The following is a 4,143-nucleotide window of genomic DNA, read 5'->3' as shown; positions in this document are numbered from 1 at the left end:
TGTTTTTTTTTTCATATGATATCTTAATTAATTTACTTGATTTCGATAAGATTAAATCATATCAAATAGGTTAGTTGGATTGGTTAAATTAAGAATCAATCATAATTCAGAAAGAGGGGTTAGATCAATTAAAACACAAACCACTTAAACTAATTGAATGGAGTTAAAAAATAGAGTGAAATCAGATTTTCTCTATTTTTAATATATATATTAATTTTATAATTTTTTAATAATTTAATTAAATTGGAAGAATCAGAAGGACCAATCAAATTAAAAATCGAATGTCTATCAATTCCATCACCGATCTAATTTAAAAAACCATGGATAACAAAAATATAATTTTTTTGCCATAAATGAAAATATAATTTAGTCACTACTCATAAAAGAAAAATAGGTGGCAAAATAACAATAATAAATATAATTTAGATATCAATTAATCATTTAAGGCATAAATAAATGCAGGTTAAGGAAAAACAAGGCTGGATTAATTAGTAGCATACTGAATGGGAGCATGATTGAGGCGAAGACCATCTTAATTCATTCTACTTTACGTACTTTGAACAAGGTAAATAATTGGGTGGAGATAGATGTGGTCAGTGAGGTTTTCCATACACTCTTAGGCCCACATAAGCCAGTAGCCTATATCCCGCCAACATAATTGCCAAAGCAGCCACGTCCCACCACCTATTATTGTTGTCAAGGCCCAGATACTTGATTGCAGGAAAATCCATGACCTTGCAACGCCTCCCAATCTCGCATTCATACACCTCATTCACTGAGTACTGCACCCCCACCAGGAGCTTATAGCAGTAGTGACTAAAGGAAATGTATTTCAACCAAGCTATGAAAGCAGGCATGTGGTGAATGTAGTATCCGCCCACTAATAAAAACACCAGCATCGTCACAGAAGCCAAGGTTGTAGCCTGTTTTACGTCCATTAGAATGGCTCCCAGTGCCAGTCCTAGTCCTTGAGAGACCAGCACGTTCAAGTGTACGATTAAGAGGGTGAGTACAAATGTTACTAGTGAAGGTTTGAGGCCCCCCATCCAATATGTGACGGTTACAAATATGGTAGGCAGAACAAGCTCCATCGGCAAGTCACCTGTTGTTCGGGCAACGTAATATGAGGACAGACGGTACATCCCTGAGGATCCTTCTTTGATTAACATTGGCCGCTCTTGTGGGAATGCGAAAATGGCATTGAAGAGAGGGAAAAAACCCCAGAATATTGAAAAGAAAAACAGAAGCCCCACCTGCAAACAAAAATATTAATTAATATTCTGTCATCATCAGTCAATCAAAATTGAACTAATTTTTATACTCTTGTTGGAATTCGAGGTCATGGCATTGATACCTGGTCTTGTATGTGGGAAGTATCAGAATGCCACCAGAGGAAGCCTGAAAGTATTGAAACCGACATGACTTGAAATATTCTTAGGCCTGAATAGGATTCATGCTTCCTCTCTTGTACACCCCTTCTCACCAATACCTTGAATTGTTCCCACCAGCTGCTGTTCCATTCAACCTCACCACCCCCTGCATGCGTACACACAAACTAATCTCGTCATCACTGCAAATACTTGCACTTTACACAAGCCCTAGTAGAAATTAATTTAAACCTGTGTGGGACGAGAGACCATTAATGATTTTTTTAACTTACTTGATTTTGATGGTGTAACTGTTGAAAAAGTCGAATCTTGCAAGTCTTGATTGATATCAGCCTTCAAGATAGGGTATATATTCTTCTTGTAAGAAGATATTAGGTACTGTTTAGTGGATTTGTGATCATCAGGATTGTCTACTCTGCCATGAAACTCTAGTTGCTCTTCCGGTTTTACATCAGGGGCTATACCTGCTCCCGCAAAATAGCAATTAGACCATGTGAAATTTTAACTGCTTGTACCATTTATTTAAGCTAAGTAATGACCAAGTGGGGAGGAGCCAAAAAGATGATAAAATTATTAGAATTTACAAATCAAGAGGATGGTGGAGCTCCAATTATCCATAAAGTATTGGAGTAAAAAAGAAACAAAAATAAAATCCAGAATTAATTAATTGACTACCTTTTTGACTTCTTAAAATCATTGACCTTGAGTTTAGTTCTATGAATGATTTAATTAGAGTTGGACTACATGACCCAAGGGAGCCGATTAACTCAAGGAAAACGTACGTGTAAATGGATTGAATTCCTGTATGCAACATTGATATAGTTGTATTGTCAATTCTGAGATAGTTATACTCATATAGGCGGCATGATACAGACTTTTATTAATAATATATATACCAAGCATGTCAGGTTGCAGCATGAATCAGTGAGTCCAATTAAGTTGATGTTATTATTTGACTTAATTTCTGTTACCTATTAAAAAGAAGAAGAAAGAAAATGTAGGGAGGCTTGCTTACCATTAGCCAGATCAAGGAGAAAATCAGCAGGGTTCACAAATTTGAAACTTGGTGAGAAACCAATGGAACTGAAATAGTCCATGGCCTGATCCGCCTGACCGCAATAAATCGGATACCCATCAGAAAGCACCAGCACTTTATCAAACATCCTGTACAACCCACTTGAAGGCTGGTGAATGGTGGTGATGACAGTCCGGCCACCGCGTGCTAAGCCGCGTAAGGTAACCATAATTCGGTGTGCTGTGGTGGAGTCCAGTCCTGAAGTGGGCTCATCCAGCATCAACAAACTGGGGTTCACTAACATCTCCAGGCCAACACTAACCCGTTTACGTTCCCCACCCGACACCCCCCGAAGAAGAGGCCCACCCACAACATTGTTCCTACATCCTGCTAAGCCGAGTTCCCCTATAATCAGTTCAGCTTGCTCAATCTTTTCTTGTGCAGTCAGCTTTTTCGGTAATTTCAACAAAGCAGCATAAGCCAGCGTTTCCAACACAGTGAGGTGGGGATACAGCACATCATCTTGAGACACAAATCCTGTTTTGCGCTTCATGGAGCTGGAAAATGGCCGCCCATTATAGGTTATGGTGCCCGACAACTTTCCAGTTAAACGACCTCCGAGAGCAGTGAGGAGGGTGGTTTTACCACTACCAGAGGGGCCAAGCATTGCCAGTAGCTCGCCGGGTCGAACGACACCGCTAACCCCGTTCAGTACATTTGTTCTCTGTTTGGGTTTATGCGAGGAGAAACAACTTGCGCTTGTGACACTGGAATGGATGGTGTATGCCACTTCTTCAAACTGCAACAGCCGTAAATAACAACTTTATGGATCAAAATTATAATACATGTATAACTATTTATCTACTTAATTCAGTATTAGCCAAACAAATGTGCAAGATATGTAGTGGAGAATAAAGAACCTTGAGAGTTACAGGACGTAAAGATTGACACGAAACTGAAAATGGAAGTGGAGTTAGCGTGTCCTGTTGGGATGGGATGGGATGCTGCGGAGAACATGGGACGACGTTGGTGGATGAAGAAGCCGATGGCTGAGCGTGAACAGAAATGAAATTCTCCGTCATCCGGCTGGTTGTGAGCATGATGGGGGCAGGAGTATTATGGGTGGTGATATTGCTAGTCTTGCTGAGGGGGCATCATTTTATTTGATTTCAGTAAGAGAGCCAAATTTAGCAGACAAAGATGGGATGGGAGGTGAGATATATATACACAGAGACTAATACTGGCGATGGAGGGAGAATTAGAAAGGGAATTGGAAATTTAGAATGGATGATGGGATTTACGATATACTTAGTTAAGATCTATATATTAGGCCTGGAGATGTATGTGATTTTGCCGCAAAGTCCTTTCCGGTTCCCATTTGTCTACGTGTTTGGACGGCATTAATTAATTATTTCAAATTATATATGTCATCAACCAGTAAATCATATCGGAGAAGATATTGTTGAAAGAGGTAAATACAAACCTATCATCTTTTAAGGATTATATCTAACATAATGCTCTTAATTGAGTTGGTATCGTAAATAAAATATTTAAAATATTATATTTTTTACAACAGACTACAATACTAGAATTTAAACCATAGATCTTAGGTAAAAAAGCCTCCACCACTGCTCTAAAAAATACTTTTTGTAGTTGCGACATAATTTAGTACTATTATAATGCTCTTGATATGAAAAAAAAATTATTATAATAGTGTTTTTATCTTTTGCACATTTTTAT

General features: G+C 38.4%; 1 protein-coding gene across 1 annotated transcript; it reads right to left on the bottom strand.

The window, feature by feature from the left end:
- Nucleotides 1–395: 395 nt before the first annotated feature.
- Nucleotides 396–3,709, bottom strand: LOC107946468 (ABC transporter G family member 21). The gene is made up of 5 exons (XM_016880811.2): nucleotides 3,324–3,709; nucleotides 2,404–3,202; nucleotides 1,661–1,852; nucleotides 1,355–1,536; nucleotides 396–1,253 (listed from the first exon to the last, which is right to left on the bottom strand). The coding sequence occupies exons 1-5, from the start codon at nucleotides 3,501–3,503 to the stop codon at nucleotides 594–596; spliced, it is 2,013 nt and encodes a 670-aa protein (XP_016736300.1). The 5' UTR covers nucleotides 3,504–3,709; the 3' UTR covers nucleotides 396–593.
- Nucleotides 3,710–4,143: the final 434 nt, after the last annotated feature.

The sequence above is a fragment of the Gossypium hirsutum genome, chromosome D12 (assembly GCF_007990345.1).
Source record: "Gossypium hirsutum isolate 1008001.06 chromosome D12, Gossypium_hirsutum_v2.1, whole genome shotgun sequence".
In the NCBI taxonomy this organism is placed as follows: Eukaryota; Viridiplantae; Streptophyta; class Magnoliopsida; order Malvales; family Malvaceae; genus Gossypium; species Gossypium hirsutum.
Note: the sequence above shows the minus strand (reverse complement) of the source record. Positions and strands in the feature narration are given on the sequence as shown.